This window comes from Camellia sinensis, chromosome 6 (assembly GCF_055761805.1).
Source record: "Camellia sinensis isolate YWXY chromosome 6, ASM5576180v1, whole genome shotgun sequence".
Lineage (NCBI taxonomy): Eukaryota > Viridiplantae > Streptophyta > Magnoliopsida > Ericales > Theaceae > Camellia > Camellia sinensis.
In genome coordinates, this window is record NC_138966.1 from 106,911,694 (window position 1) to 106,927,491 (window position 15,798).

A 15,798-nucleotide genomic window follows, 5' to 3' on the forward strand; every position below is an offset into this window, starting at 1 on the left:
AAAATAAGTTTGGTCGCTGATTATATGGGTTTTATCGACTAAAAAAATTTTAGTAGCCAAAAGTAAAGCTTTTTGGTGTCAAAAAAAATTTTAGTAGCCAAAAGTCTACAATTGGCAACTAAAAAATAAGTTTAGTTGCCAAAAGTGTTCATTTTTAGCGCGGGAGAACTAAAATCCTAAGGCAGGAATAAAATTTTTTGGTGACCAAAATTTAGGTAGCTAAAAGTGCATCTTCGGCGATCAAATCCGATTTTGGTCGACAAAAGTTAAGTTTTTTAGCAACTAAAAAACAGTTAGTAGCCAAAAGTATAGAATTGGCTACTAAAAAATAGTTTATTTTACATAAATTATGTTCAATAAAATAATTATGTTTATACATATACTTTTATATTAATATGGATGTATGTACTATATAAATAATATATGTTACATATATAATCATGTGGTGCTATAGAGGTGTAGTGGGAAAAGTGTGGTGTATAAGGTTTATGGTGCGGAAGGTTGGCGGTTCGAGTCTCCGTAAGAGCGGATCAAATTGTTCTACAACGAATTATCGTCATGAATGGCACTTGATAGCGTCACGAATAGTTCCTACCATGACATTAAAGTGTCACTGAAAGGTTTTAGTCTTGATGGTGTAATGACACTTACAAGTGTCACTAACTCTTTTTTTAATGACGCTTGATAGTTCCACAAATAATATCTACCATGACATTAAAATGTCATTGAAAGTTTTCAGCCATGATGGTGCAGTGGCACTTGCAAGTATCTACCGTGGCACCGATAGAAGTGGCACTTGTTCACAATGCCACAAGACCAAAAAATGTCATTAGAAGAATAGTTTTGCGGCACTTTCAAATGTCACTAAATTAAGAAAATGTTAAATTATAATTTTCTTATCAAGGGTTTTATTTATTTATTTGTTAAAAAAAGTAGCTATCATAAATTAAATAAGAGAAATTAAATTTAAGTTGTACTTTCAAAAAATAATTATAGATTTATGAAAACCGTAATTTTAAGGATAAATTACACTTACACCCTGAGATTTGAGTTTAATACATATCACTCCCTGATGTTTGGGAAATTACACTAACTTCCTTGTCATTGTAATTATTTAGACAGAATGAAGACATTGAATTCTTGTACTCTTTCTTTTCTTGCTTTACTTTACTTACTCTGTTTTTTTTTTTTTTCCCTTTTCCTTTGCATTACTTTTTTTTTTCAAATTTAATTTCCTCTGTTTTTCTACTAGGAGCTGAAGCATTTTCTATAAGCAAGTGGGTTTGTGAAATGAGATTATTAACTACAGGATTGAAAATATAATTTTTAGAATGTCAAATGGTGAAATGTAATTGGACCAAATCTCAGGAGGTGTTAGTATAATTTACCCTAATTTTAATAATTAATATTTGTATTGTTTAGTGTAAATTATATCATTAGTCCATATAATTTATGCGAAGTGCCACTTTAGTCCTTATAACAATATATACCAAAGTAAAATTCTAAATAAACTATAAAACGTACTATTGAAACGAATAAATTATGCCAGCTATTCAACTATAAGGGCCACCATTGAAACATTTTAAATATTGGGGCCTATAGTGGCACAATTTAAATATTAAAGACTAAATAAATTCTTTTTTTATACATTAAAAATAAATTGATACAATTTAAATATTGGGGCCAAAATGACACATCCAATGTTGTCGTATGCAATAAACCTCCAAAGAATTTGTTTAAATGCTCTACTACTTGTTAAGAGTTCACCTGTTTACGCAACTTCAGATATAAATTATATTTGAAATCCTTAAAATAAAAAGAGTAAAATATAAATACACCCTTTGAAATTTGTTTAAATTACAGATTATCTATTATTGTTAGTAATGGACGCCCATGTGGCATGACCATTTGAATTTGAATTTGAACCTTATCCAAATAGGTTTTGAAATTGAATTCAAACCTATTTAGGATAACCACTCAGGATACAGATATTATCTCCATTAACTGATATGGATAGATAACAATAACATATTATATATCTGAAATATGGTTATGGGTGATTAAGAGAGAAACAACGTATGATTTGTTTCTACCCATATACTGACTCTCTCCCAAAAACAACAATCAAGTCCTTTGCACTGTGATTTGTGTGGGTGATATTCAATCTGTGATATCACTTCACTGCTGAGTTGGTTTATTAGTTTCTGGAAGCACGTGATTTATCCACGAGGTTCTATCATCAAGAAGGTATGATCTAAACATTTTATCCGCTGCATGTTGGTATCAAAGCATAGTTGATGGATATTTTCGTGTTTCCATTAATCATGTGCATACTTTTATATGTATATGTATACATTATACACATGAATATTTGTAGAGGAGAAAAAAAATTATTTTTATCAGATTAGGAGCATAAATAAATTTTTTATGTTCATTAATGTCTTTTTTCATACCATAAATAGTTTTATTTTGAAAAAAGGAGTCCGGCAGTACAAAAATCGGACCAGAAAACACCCTGAAAGGCGGCGCGTGGTCTGCATGCGCCACCTGACGCCGTGCACCGTTTCCACGCGCTCCCACGCACAGCCACGCGCTCCCACGCGCCAGATGCTCTACCGATGCGCCTGCACGCGCCCTCACGCGCGCGTCAGCTGCGCTGGCCACGCACGCGCGCCGCGCTCTGAGCCGCTGGCTGAGCCGCGCGCCGAGCCGTGATCTGGGCCTCTCGCCGAGCCGTGTGCTGAGCCGCGCCGTTTTCCTCCGCCAGCTCAGCGGGCTTGGCTCCTGGCGTGTTAGGCACTGTTTGTTTTGTTTTTAATTCTGAATCGCGTTAAATGGTCATAATTAATTCATTACATATTTGTTTTATGCGTGGCTTGTACTGTTAAACTCAGAATTAATTTTTTTACATTCTGTAAAATTTTGAAAATTTTCAGAAAATATAAAATATTTTTTCTATGTTAATAATTCATGTTTTATGCTTTAAAATGCTTCTGGTATTGCATAAATAATTTTCTGGGGTTGAAATATTTATTGTAGACTTCTGAAAGCTTTTATTATTTATTGGTAATATTTTCTCATTTTATCAGTTTCTGGATTTTTTTATTTCTAATTTTATGTGTATTTATTAGTCATTTAAAATTCCAGAATATTTCAGAAAAATTTCAGAATATTTCAGAATGATGTACATTTTAATTATGGCATAATCTGAATATTGTTTCTGTTTATCAGTTTCTGGATTTTTTTATTTCTAATTTTATGTGTGTTTATTAGTTATTTAAAATTCCAGAAAATTTCAGAAAATTCCCGAAAATTTCAAAAATGATGTACACTTTAATTATGGCATAATCTGAATATTGAATACAACATATTTTTTTTGGGGTTTTTAATATGTTGCAATTAAAGAAGCATGATTATTTATTTATTTATTTATTTATTTGAATTCCATCATTAAATAAATATAGCATGAGTTGTTTGTAAATTTATATTGAGATGCTATTGTATGGAATTTATCATGCTTTGTATATGCCATAAGTAGTGGGAGTTTGTTTGATTGTTTTTTTTTGCGCATGGAATGAAATTAAATTTTGATAATTATCACTAGAGGCGCAAGAAATGATTACGAGCATAGCAAATTTTCGATCTTGAGACATGTGTAAAATTATCATTATTTAATTTAGATTCTTTTTGCTGCAAAAATATTTTGTTTTGTGTTGCTATCATTAATATCCCCTGTGCATTTATTTACTCTGTATGTAGAAATGGCTACTAAGACAGTGGTGGCAGACTTAACTAAGGGAGAGAAATTGGATGGCGACAATTATGATATATGGCGCCGTAAGATCCAATACCTCCTCAATGAGCAAGAAGTGTTGACCACACTTGAACAAGTGATGGTTGAGCCAGAGCAGGGCAATACAGCTCAACATCGTCGTGATCTTGAAGCCTTTCAGACTTGGCGTAACAAAGATCGGTGTGCGCGCTTTACTATGTTGAGCAGCATGCACAACGACTTGATTAGTGAGTTTGAGCATTGCCCGACTGCATTTGAGATGTGGGAAGCTCTCAAGCAAAAGTTTGGTATTACCTCTTTGGCAAAGCTACGTGGGCTGACTATGAAGTTTGACTCATATCAGAAAAGGGCACATCACTCGATGAAGCAGCATTTGAGAGTCATGTCAGCCATGATACGTGAGCTTGTGGCTGCTGGGCATAATTTGACTCAAGAGCAGCAAGTACAGGCTGTGATACGCTCTCTGCCAAATTCTTGGGAGCAGATGAAGCAGAACATGATGCATAATGAGAGTGTGAAAACATTCGAAGACATATCGCGTCATTTGGAGCTAGAGGCCGAGCGCCTTGAGGCGGCTAAGTCTGATGGTTCTGCTATGGTGGTTGAGTCAAGCTCACGTAGGACTTCTCAGTTCAAACGTGGAAAAGCAAAAGGTGCCCCTAAGAAGCAAGCAGCGGCTGCGCTTAACCCCAATGGCGCTAGAAATTTCAAGCATAGGGGCAAGAGAGGTGGTAAGAAGGCAAAGGCTAAATTGACATGCTTTAACTGTAACAAAGAAGGACACTTCGCTCGGGATTGCCCTGAGCAGAAGAAGGTACTCCCTTACTTAATTTCTCGCATTCAATGCTTTGTGTCTAGTCAAGCATTAATTGCTCATTCTCCTCATTTTTGGGTTGTAGACTCCGGAGCAACAGACCACATCGCGAGGGACAGAGTAGGGTTCGTTGAGTATCGCCGAGTACCTGCTGGGAGCAGAAAAGTTTACATGGGAAACGAGTCCAGTGTGGAGGTGCTTGGCATTGGCACATTCAAGCTGGAAATGCGACGACGGTGCACCTTGTATCTTCATGATGTTCTTTATGCTCCGGATATTCGGCGAAACTTAGTTTCAGTTATTAGCATGATGAGCCTTGGTTTTAGTTTTTTGTTTTGAGAATAATGGTGTTAGCATTTTTTTGGGAACAATTTTTTATGGTTTTGCTTTTCTTTCAGATGGTTTTTTAGTTTTGGATGTGGATGATTCTAGTATTAATAAAAATGCCAATGGCTCTATTTCTAATATTGCATCTTTTTGTGATAATGATTCTATGAGATGGCATGCTAGATTAGGCCACATAGGGCAAGACAGGATGACTAGATTGGCTAGAGAAGGTCTTTTAGGCCCACTCGCTAGAGTCACTTTGCCTACTTGTGAGCACTGTCTTGCTGGAAAGACAACAAGGAAACCATTTGGGAAAGCCATAAGGGCATCTATTCCATTGCAACTTATTCATTCTGATATATGTGGACCAATGAATGTGAAGGCAAGGCATGGAGCCCCTTATTTCATCACATTTATAGATGATTGCACGCGTTTTGGTCATGTCTATCTGATTTCTCACAAGTCAGAAGCATTGGATTGCTTTAGACGGTATGTTAATGAGGTTGAGAATCAATTAGACAAGAACATTAAAGCTCTAAGGACTGACCGAGGACGTGAGTATCTATCTGAGCAATTTAAAGTGCTCTGTGAGGAAAAAGGAGTTATCAGGCAATTGACAATTCCTAGGACTCCGCAACAAAATGGTGTAGCGGAGAGAAGGAATCGCACATTGCTTGACATGGTTAGATCAATGATGGCGCAAGCTAATCTTCTAATTTCTTATTGGAGAGATGCTTTGTTGACTGCTGCCTACGTCCTTAACCGTGTGCCCTCCAAATCAGTTCCTTCCACCCCATATGAGATGTGGACTGGCAAAAAGCCTGATTTGGGCAATTTGCGGCCTTGGGGTTCGGCAGCTTACATACACAACGCTTCTCATAAGTTTGGGAAGTTGGGCCCTAGAGGAAAGAAGTGTATCTTCATTCGCTATAGTGAGCATTCTAAGGGCTATGTGTTTATTGGGGAGCATCCGGATGGAAGTGTGACTGAAATTGAGTCGCGAGATGTGGATTTCCTAGAGGAGGATTTCCCTAGCAGAGGTGAGGTAACTAGAGAAGTAGAATTCTACGAGATGGAGGATCCACTTGAAGGCACACCTAGTAGCTTAGTAGAGAATGAGGAAATAATTCCTCAAGCTCCTAGGGACAGTGGGAGCGATCTACCTACCCATGGATTAGATCCAATGGATGAGGATTCTCAGGATTCTCAACTACGTAGAAGCAAACGTGGAGCTATACCCCGTCGTCGTTTTGAGATTGAAGGGGAAGCATTCATGATTGCTCCGAGTGATGAGATGGAGCCTAAGAATCTCAAAGAGGCTCTCTCATCCCCTGCTAGTAAAGAATGGAGTACTGCAATGGATGAAGAAATAGAGTCTATGAAAAAAAATCATGTCTGGGACTTGGTTGATTTGCCGCTAGGGCGCAAGACTATTGGGAACAAGTGGGTTCTCAAAATCAAGCGCAAGGCGGATGGTTCCATAGAAAGGTATAAGGCTCGCCTAGTGGCGAAAGGTTACACCCAACGAGAGGGTGTGGACTATGAGGAAACTTTTTCACCAGTTGTAAGGTTTGCCTCTATTCGCCTAATCCTGGCCATAGTAGCTCAGTTAGACTTAGAGCTATATCAGATGGACGTTAAAACTGCATTTCTCAATGGAGAATTGGATGAAGAGATCTATATGGATCAACCAGAAGGCTTTGTGGCAGTAGGTCAGGAGCGCAAAGTTTGCAAGCTTCAACGATCTATTTATGGCTTAAAGTAATCATCCAGACAGTGGAATCTGAGATTTCATCGAGTCATTGTTTCGAATGGGTTTACGATGATTGATGAAGATCACTGTGTGTACGTTAAGCGGTCCAAGGACATTTTTCTGATATTGTCATTATATGTAGATGACATATTATTGGCTGGAAATGACAAGGAGATGATTGTCGCCACTAAAATGTGGTTGTTCTCTACGTTTGAAATGAAGGACATGGGTGAGGCGAGCTATGTGCTCGGTGTTAAGATCCTTAGGGATCGCTCTAGGAGACTTCTTGGTTTGTCTCAAGAGACTTACATTAAGACTATTCTAGAGCGGTTCCAGATGCAGAACTGCAAACCCATTGACACTCCTGTTGCAAAAGGCGAGAGCCTAAGCCTTGATATGGGTCCTAAGACTCAAGAAGAAAATGAAAAGATGGCCCATGTTCCCTATGCAAATGCTGTTGGAAGCTTGATGTATGCTATGATGTGTACACGTCCTGACATTTGTTATGCAGTCGGATTGGTGAGTCGTTACCAATCCAACCCAGGACCAGCTCATTGGAAAGCAGTTAAGAGGATATTACGATATCTTAAAGGAACTGCAGATTACACACTTTGCTACCAGAGTTCAGATCTACATCTAGTTGGCTATTGTGATGCTGACTGGGGAGGAGACCTAGATGAGCGTAAGTCTACTTCAAGATATGCTTTCATGCTTAGCGATGGTGCTATTTCTTGGAGCAATAAGAAGCAATCCTGTATCACCTTATCGACTATGGAGGCTGAGTTTGTGGCTTGTTCATCTGCCGTTCAGGAAGCTGTATGGTTGAGGAGGTTCCTTCAGCATTTGGATGTTGTCACACACACTTCAGACCCCGTGACTATCCATTGTGACAGCATGGCTGCACTCGCTTACGCTAAGGATCCTAAATACCATGGCAGAACCAAACACATTGATGTGAGGTTCAACTTTATCAGAGACATTTTGGCACAGAAAGAAGTGATCCTGAAGCACATCCCTACGAGTCGCATGGTTGCGGACCCTTTGACTAAGCCCATTGCTAAAGATTTTTATTTTACTCATGTTAGGGCTTTAGGACTACGTAGGTGGTGATATTTTTTATGTGTATTCAGTTGAACTCATTTTTTGGGGATATTTATGCCATTAGTATTCATACTTGTTTCTATTACACATTTATGTTTACTACTTTTAGTAATGGTCTGTGAATTAGCATACACAAAATAATTAAATTGATGTTAGCAGGCAAGATTGGCTCACCCACACGAGCAATCGCCCTTAGCGCTAGGTAGCGAGTAAGGATGAGACTAGAAGCTAAAATTATCCACTAGCTATGTCGCCTTGGTTGGAGCCAAGATGAGGTCTTGTTAGAGACCGACCATGGATATGAGAGTACCCACTTTTCCATGATATGTCTGTTATAGATAGCCAGATGCGAGATCTCATTTGATGCCTGAGAGGCGAGCAAATAGAGAATTCGAGTTAGACGCCAGGAAGCGACTCGTGCGCTTAAGAGCGACTAGACTAAGATCTGTATGGTGTGTGAGTTTAACATCACTCTTTGGAAGAGTAACTCCACTATAACATGCATTCATACTGCATGTGCTTATCGACCCGTTAGCGAGGTGAAAGAATGGATCCCTGCTTCTTCACCGTGTGAGTCCTAAAAGTCATTTTTTCCTAAATGACTTCACTTTGTGCCTTTTGTGACCTTTGACTATGTCATAAGATGAGGAGTTGATGTACAACTACTTTGGTATGTTGCCTGCGGTCATGTATGATTCGACTTTAAGGGACATTACTGGGAAAGCGGTCAATTTTAAATTGAATGATATGAGGGTGAAAGGAAGATCATCTAGTTCTACATCTCTGCTCTATATTCACTGTCGATAACTCACATCGCTCTTTATAGGATGCTGATTGGGTGTGAATATAATGCGGGACCTAGGAGAGTCAAACATGCTCTTTGAGGGATTAGAGATGTTTTTGGACCGATGTAGCTAGATGGGTCTGGGTACATGAGACACTATTTCTGTTCTTTTTGGGTTGATGTCTCTATGCTGACTCATATTGAGTTTCTAGTATAAAGCTCCCACATGCAGGTGTTCTCAACGGTCGCACGATGCATTGGCTAGTATGAGATTGTTCATTTTTGGGGAGATTGAGAAAGAGATGTGGCAGTGTCATGCCAACTCATGTGCGAGTGGGAGATGTTAGTAATGGGCGCCCATGTAGCATGACCATTTGAATTTGAATTTGAACCTTATCCAAATAGGTTTTGAAATTGAATTCAAACCTATTTAGGATAACCACTTAGGATACAGATATTATCTCCATTAACTGATATGGATAGATAACAATAACATATTATATATCTGGAATATGGTTATGGGTGATTAAGAGAGAAACAACGTATGATCTGTTTCTACCCATATACTGACTCTCTCCCAAAAACATCAATCAAGTCCTTTGCACTGTGATTTGTGTGGGTGATATTCAATCTGTGATATCACTTCACTGCTGGGTTGGTTTATCAGTTTCTGGAAGCACGTGATTTATCCACGAGGTTCTATCATCAAGAAGGTATGATCTAAACATTTTATCCGCTGCATGTTTTGTGTTTTGATTCACAATTATGATTTTTAAAATTATAAGTACTCTGTTGTTAAAATTTTTTATATTACAAAATTAATAAAATAAAATAAAATTTATAACTACTTTCCCATGCAACAATAAAATTACCTAAATTGTTAGTTAAAATATATTTCTGACATCATTAATTGACTTGATAATTTATTAATAAAATGAGTCATTTATTATGTGATTAAAAATTTGAAATGGCGGGATGAAATTTTCAGATTCGCTAGAAGCAATTTATATTTTAAGTAAATGTCAAGTAAATTTGTAATTTACCCAAATAGAAAGCAAAAAGGGAATTTTGTTAAAATTTTTTGCTATTAGATTTGGATAAATTACAAACACACCCTTTGAGGTTTACTTAAATTATAAATTACCATCTGCGGTTCCAGAAATTACATTATACCTCTTAAGGTTTCTAATTTCATAACAAATATGTCTTTTTTATTAATAAATCATCAAGTTAATTAACAGTTTTTAATAATGTTAAAATTTTATTTCAATTAATAATTCAGATAATTTTATTATTGTATAGGTGAACAGTTAGAAATTTTACTTTTTCAATTAATTCTGTTAAATGAAAATTTCTGACAATGAGGTATTTGTAATTTTTCAAATCACAGGGGACAATTCGTATTTTAAGCAAATCTTAGGGGTGTATTTGTAATTTACCCTGAAGATTTTATAAAATAAATGACATTTAATTTTTTTCATAGTAGTTAAGGCCCTTGAACATTTTCACAGGGAAAATTTGATTCAAAAAAAATTTGCTTAACTCAAAGAAATTTGAATTTTCACAGAGAAATTTCAAAATTTCTCTGTGATCGTACTAGATAAATTTCTCTATGATCATATTAAAGAAATTTTGAAATTTCTCTGAGTCGGGGCCGAAATTTCTCTAAGTCAAGTGAAATTTCTCTGAGTTGGACAAAATTTCTTTGAGTCAAATTTTCTCTGTGAAAATGTCGAGAGACTTTAACTAATAAAAAAAAAATCTTAAACTTCTCATACTATACAAAGTTAGAAATTAATGTTTCACTAATTTTTTCAAATAAAAAATGATATTTGTGTCATTTAAGCCAATAATTGTGGCACACTGTCAGGGTAAAAACTTAGAGTTATGCTAAATACTTCAAATAAGTTATTAAATTTTTTACCAAACCTCTCACATGGGTGTGAGACTTACACACGTGATTTGTGTGGATCTCAGATTCATGTGAAAGGTTTGATAAAAAATTTGATAATTTATTTGGGATTCATAACATTTTCCAAAAACTTATGAGTGCGCAAAATAATACAAGTTGAATATATATATATATATATATATATATATTTAAAGAAAATAAGAGTAAATTACGCGCATAAACCTTCAACTTTCATCTAAAATTTGTTTTACTCCCTTATCTGTTAATTGCAATAATTAAGTTATTTGATTTCAACCACAGTGTCAATGCAGTCCTATTATCCCCTCACAATTTAAAGTTTTAGTGAAAGTTAGAACATAAAAATTTAAAATAGAATTTGAGTAAAAATTTGAAAGTATTAAAAAAAAAAAGAAATTTTTTTCATCTAACGCTCTTAAAGCATCCTGACATGGCCATCTCATGAATACAGTTTGTCCTTTTTTTTATTTTTTATTTTTTATGACGGGATGACAACACTAAAAAAGGGTTGAAATATAATTATGCTTTTTTTATCAACAAAAAATGAATAATACTGATGAAAGTTAAGACAGCAAGGAGTACATCCATTTTACATCAATATCGTAAGAATAAGAAGGGCAAAGGGTAATTGCCTCATTGTTCAAAGGCAGTGGCTTTGGTCCAGTTCAAGATCGAATTTGACTGTGTTGTTGGGTCCGTGGAGGTCCACTACGGATCCCGTTTTGATAATCCGAACCGCTCAATGTGTAGAACTCGTCGAGTACTATATGTCTGTAAAAAATCACGTTGATCGGATATCAATAGCTATGTGAACAAACCAGTTTTTTATCAACCGTTAATTGTTTCACCGTCTATTTTTTTTATACAAAACTGATTTGATCACATAGCTATTGATATCCGATCAACGTGATTTTTTACAGGCATATAGTACTCGACGAGTTCTACACATTCAACGGTTCAGATTATCAAAACAGGTCCAAAAAATGGACACCATGGGCCAAACTAGACGGGACCAGTCTTGATCTCAACTTGAGACAAGCTGGACCCTTGTTCAAAAACATTTCTTGTTGGAATTTTAAAATAAGGGATCAAAGTAAAATTTAAATAAATAGGAGGAAGAAAAGTGTAATTTATGCAGAAAACAATAATGTTAAACCCATTAAGAAATGTATCAACAAACATATTAACTATACACATTGTAATATGCTTCATATCAAGTCGTAGAGATTACATGCAAATCTTGTATCTTATTTGACATGTTTGTTAGTAAATTTATTAGTATTGAGAGAGGAGATTTGCACCGGACAATACGGCCGAGCTACGGTAACGCAGGTGTGGCAAGCCTCTCGGTGCCGAGCTATCTCCTCAATCGGCACGGCCCTCCGGCCTGTTTTACACGGTCGAGCTAGGTTTGCTGACCAAGCATGCTCTAAGGCCTGGCCGAGCTGTGGCTGTTAGGCGTTCGGCGGTAGGCGGGCGTTAGCACGGCGCGACCGAGCAGATGACAGTCCGGAAAGAGTCTAGGCCGGGAAGAGGTCGGCGTGCGCCCGACCGAATAGCTCGGAAGCTCAGTTGTGTTCTTTGTGGTTGTGATTTTCTCCCAAGGAATAGGCCGGTCTCGGTATGCCGGTCAGGTGTGTCACTTGAGCCAATGGCGTGAGGGAGAGGATATCTGCTCCAGGCACGCGTCAGTACCGTTTGGCAGTTTTGCATATACTGGATGGAGGATTTGGCCTTTACACGTGTAAGGTGGTGGGAGGCGAGCACAGCCAACTGTCTAGGAAAGGACAGCAGAGGTAGTGCGCGCACAATCCTGAGGTTGCATGGCCAGCCTCGAAAAAGGAAGGGAGGATGAACGTTAGAGGTAAGCAACTTGCGCTATCTGAAAACACACACTCACTCTCTCTCAAGGAGCCTCCTTCTTCCTCAAGTGATCTGACTTGATCGTCGGAGGGTCTATCCGGTACACCACCGCCGGGCAGCTCACCGTTCTCTGTGTTGTCAGGTTAGACGCCGACACGTGAAGCTTGAGCTCCAAGGAGTACGGAAAGCAGAGGATATTTCGCCCCCCCGTACAATTGGCGCCGCCTGTGGGAAGTTCTTTGATACTCAAACCTTGTTTTTCATGCTTCTTCAACTATCTCCATGGCCAACAACGACGAAACTCCACTGTCTGTCGTCGATGGCATCACACCAGAGTCTGTCCGACGAAGAGAAGGCCCCCCGAATGTTCCAGCCATGGCGGGCCTAGAAACCTCTTCGCGAGGTGCGCGAGACAAACGCAGAAGGAGTACTGATCGCTTGAAGAGTCCAGAGGGCCGTCGGCAGCGGGGGGATTCCCGTGCGCAGCACCTGGAGCACAAACTCAAAGACCAAGACGCCCTCATTCGCAGGATGGCAGCGGAGATGGAGATGCTGAAACGTCAGATTAAGGAGAAGGGTGTTGCTGGAGAGGGCAACCTCAGTGAGCGCACCCCGTCCCCTCGTTCTAGCAGTCGCCACCAGGAGAGGACCCACTCTCTCTCCATCACCAGGAACTATGAGGTTGGAGATTCCGACCTAAGGGAGGGCAGATCCCTCACTCGAGACAGCACATACCGTCCCTCACGCCATTCTCCGACGTCACGATACTCTTTCTCCACCCGTTCCAAAGACCTGAGGGATGTATTGAAGGAGAGGGCGCGCCGTTGAGAGGCTCAGAGAGTGCCGGTGTGACAGAGATTGAGTGCCCCCGTTCACTGTAGCGAAGAAGTGGCGATGCCAGCGCCTAGAGTGATGGCCCATGTGCCAGTGGACAAAGAGCTGGCGAGACTTACAGCCACGCCGTTGTCTCCGGAGATCGAGAGTACACTACTCCCTGCTGGATTTCACCAGCCTAAGTTCACCTTGTACGACGGCAAAACGGATTCGTACATACACGTGAATCATTACCGGCAAGTAATGGTTGGCCACCGGCGCAATGACGCCTTGATGTGCCTCATATTCCCAGCAAGCTTGGGAGAACTGGGCCTGAAGTGGTTCGAAAGACTTCCAGAAAGGAGTATAGAGGTGTGGCAGCAACTAGCGAAAGCCTTCGTCACCAGATTCAAAACCAACACTCGAACGTCGAAGGAGGTCGATCATCTTCTAGGCGTCAAGATGGAGTCAGGGGGATCATTGAAGGCATACAACGTGAAGTACTGGGAAACTTACAACGAAATCCTCGACTGCCCTACCAATCTGGCGATCACTCAATACAAGCGGGGTCTCCCAGTCGGGCATAGGCTGCGGGACTCTCTCACAATGCACCAACCAACAACCATGGAGTCCTTGATGCAGCGGATCAATGAGCACATTCATGTGGAGGATGATGACGCCTCCGCGATCGAGAAGGTTAATCAGGTCGCAACGGACAGAAGGGTAGCAGAGAAAGTTCACTCGGTCGGGCAGGAGGATAACCGCCCAAGCGGCTGGCCAAAAGATCAACGACGTGGCCCAAACCGTGATGCAGCAGAGGACACTAAGAGAAAATTGAAGGCGCGGACTGGAATCACCACGGTCTTTAAAATCCCTATCTACCGCATCTTGAGTGAAATCAGAGGCAAGTCTTTTGTCCGCTGGCCAGCCAAGTTGGGGAATGCACAGAGAGGCTTCAACTCAAGGTATCGCTGCACCTTCCATGAGGAACGGGGACACCGAACGGAGGACCGCTTGCCGTTCAAACAACATTTGGAAGAGCTAGTGGCCACGGGACATCTTGACCAATACATAGATGGGGGTATGAAAGCCGCGCCATTGGGGCAAACCGAGCCAAACGGCCTAGCCGCCCTAGAGGCAGCACCCCAAGGCGTAATCAACGTCATCCATGGCATCGTTAAACTAGCAAGGGTCTGCGAGCTCAGAGGGATGATTAAGAAAGACGAGCACATAAGTGAAGTACTCTCCGTTTGACCTGCTGTAAAGAAAGGGAAGACCAAGGAAAAGGACATTCTTACCTTCTCGAGCAGGGACTTGGAGCGGATCCAGATGCCCCATAATGACGCCTTAGTGGTAACTCTTTGCGTCAAAGACTTTGACATCAAGAGGATCTTGATCGACCAGGGAAGTTCGGTCGAAATTATGTACTATGACGCGTTCAAACAAATGAAATTGGAGGACAATGACTTGGCCCCTGCGACGTCCCCTTTGGTTGGCTTCAACTCTCAGCCAGAGTGGCCGGTAGGGAAGATCATACTGCCGGTCAAAGCGGGTTCAGTAACAAAGCAAGTAGAGTTCTGGGTGCTCAAAGTCCCATCCACCTACAACTTAATTTTAGGCAGGGGCTGGTTGCACGCCATGCAAGCAGTAACGTCGACTTACCATTAGGTCTTGCGCTTTTCGGCGCCAAACGGACAAATAGAGGAAGTTTGGGGAGACCAGGTGATGGCGAAACAATGCTTCGTTGCGGTAAATGGCAGCCGAGCAGCTAAAGGATTTTTCCAAATGATTGAGGGACCCGAGGGAAAGGAGGTCCTTGAAGACGTAAGAAGAAAGGCCGAGGAAAAATCGGTCGAGGATTTGGTGGAAGTGCGCATCGACGAGAATGACCCAACTAAGTTCTTCCTCTTGGAATCATCTTTGTCTAGCGCCGAGCGGTTGGATTATGTCAACTTCTTGGTTTCCAACATGGAGGCTTTTGCCTAACTTCATTTGCCATCAGTTGAACGTCTTCCCAAATGCGCGGCCGGTCATTCAGAGGACTCGCCGCTCGGCTCTGTACCATGCCGAGGTAGTGGCAGAGGAGGTCAAAAATCTGTTGGAAGCAGGAGCGATAGAAGAAGTGCAATACCCTCGTTGGATATCCAACACGGTGGTAGTCCCGAAAAAGAATGGCAAGTGGCGAGTCTGCATTGACTACAAGACAATTAACCGTGCATGCCCAAAGGATAGCTTCCCCCTCCCTCGAATTGACCAGCTGGTGGACTTGATCGCTGGCCATCAGAGGTTTAGCTTCCTGGATGCATATTGCAGCTACCACCAGATAGCCATGTATAAACCGGACTGAGAGATCACGTCGTTCACTACTCCTAGAGGCCTGTATTGTTATAAAGTCATGCCGTTCGGACTGAAGAACGCCGGGGCAACTTTTCAGAGGATGGTGACAAAGATGTTCGCTCCTCTTTTGGGCCGAACAATGGAGGCCTACATCAACGATATGGTAGTAAAGAGTAAGGAGAAGTCTCAACACCTCACCGACCTAGCAGAAATGTTTGCCATACTTAAGCGCCACAAACTTCGTTTGAATGCCTCCAAGTGCGTCTTCGGAGTCGGCATCGGG

The 15,798-nt window shown here is 40.4% G+C and overlaps 1 protein-coding gene across 1 annotated transcript; it reads left to right on the forward strand.

Annotated features, from left to right (window-relative positions):
• The first annotated feature begins 13,277 nt into the window (after positions 1 to 13,277).
• Positions 13,278 to 14,432, forward strand: LOC145793476 (uncharacterized). Its single transcript, XM_082876310.1, has one exon. The coding sequence runs from the start codon at positions 13,278 to 13,280 to the stop codon at positions 14,430 to 14,432; it is 1,155 nt and encodes a 384-aa protein (XP_082732436.1).
• The last annotated feature ends 1,366 nt before the right edge of the window (positions 14,433 to 15,798 follow it).

What these genes read in the sequence shown, in the direction of transcription:
- LOC145793476 (XM_082876310.1), top strand. Translation starts at nt 13,278, where the DNA reads ATGGCCCATGTGCCAGTGGACAAAGAGCTGGCGAGACTTACAGCCACG.